The 408-nt window shown below is 36.8% G+C and overlaps 1 protein-coding gene across 1 annotated transcript in view; it reads right to left on the reverse strand.

Annotated features, from left to right (window-relative positions):
• Positions 1-325: 325 nt before the first annotated feature.
• LOC104467070 (protein shisa-9-like) overlaps positions 326-408 on the reverse strand; it is a gene marked incomplete at its 5' end in the record, with an annotated part of 17,853 nt that continues 17,770 nt past the window's right edge. Inside the window, one exon of the mRNA XM_010080697.1 lies at positions 326-407. Coding sequence (XP_010078999.1) covers positions 326-407 — 82 coding nt within the window. The remainder of the gene's footprint in view (position 408) is intronic.

The following is a 408-nucleotide window of genomic DNA, read 5'->3' on the forward strand; positions in this document are numbered from 1 at the left end:
ATGGATTTAGTTTCAAGTAAAAAAATTTAGTCACAAGGGTTTGCGTTCCATTGTGAAATACAAATGGCATTTATAATTCAACCTTCAGTGTGTATTGCTGAATGGTATTAACCCACCCTTTGGCCTACAGTTGGCTGGATACCAGGAGTGTCCAGGTGGAAGTTCCTTAGTTCCTTCCTTCCTTCTGTTTCCTTTTTTTTATATATATATTTTTCTTAAAATTTATTTTTTGCCTTTCAGTTGAGTGTTTGCGTTGTGTGTGTAATTGCATGTGGTTTTTAAAGGATTTCATTAAAAAAAAAAAAGAAAAGAAAGGAAAACAAACTCAAACAGTTACTTCTGTCTTGCTGTTAGTTATGAAGTATGGCTGTGGGCCCAAATAGTGCTGGCTGCGGGGTGTCAGCGGGC

The sequence above is a fragment of the Pterocles gutturalis genome, unplaced genomic scaffold (assembly GCF_000699245.1).
Source record: "Pterocles gutturalis isolate BGI_N339 unplaced genomic scaffold, ASM69924v1 scaffold30474, whole genome shotgun sequence".
NCBI classification, from domain to species: domain Eukaryota; kingdom Metazoa; phylum Chordata; class Aves; order Pterocliformes; family Pteroclidae; genus Pterocles; species Pterocles gutturalis.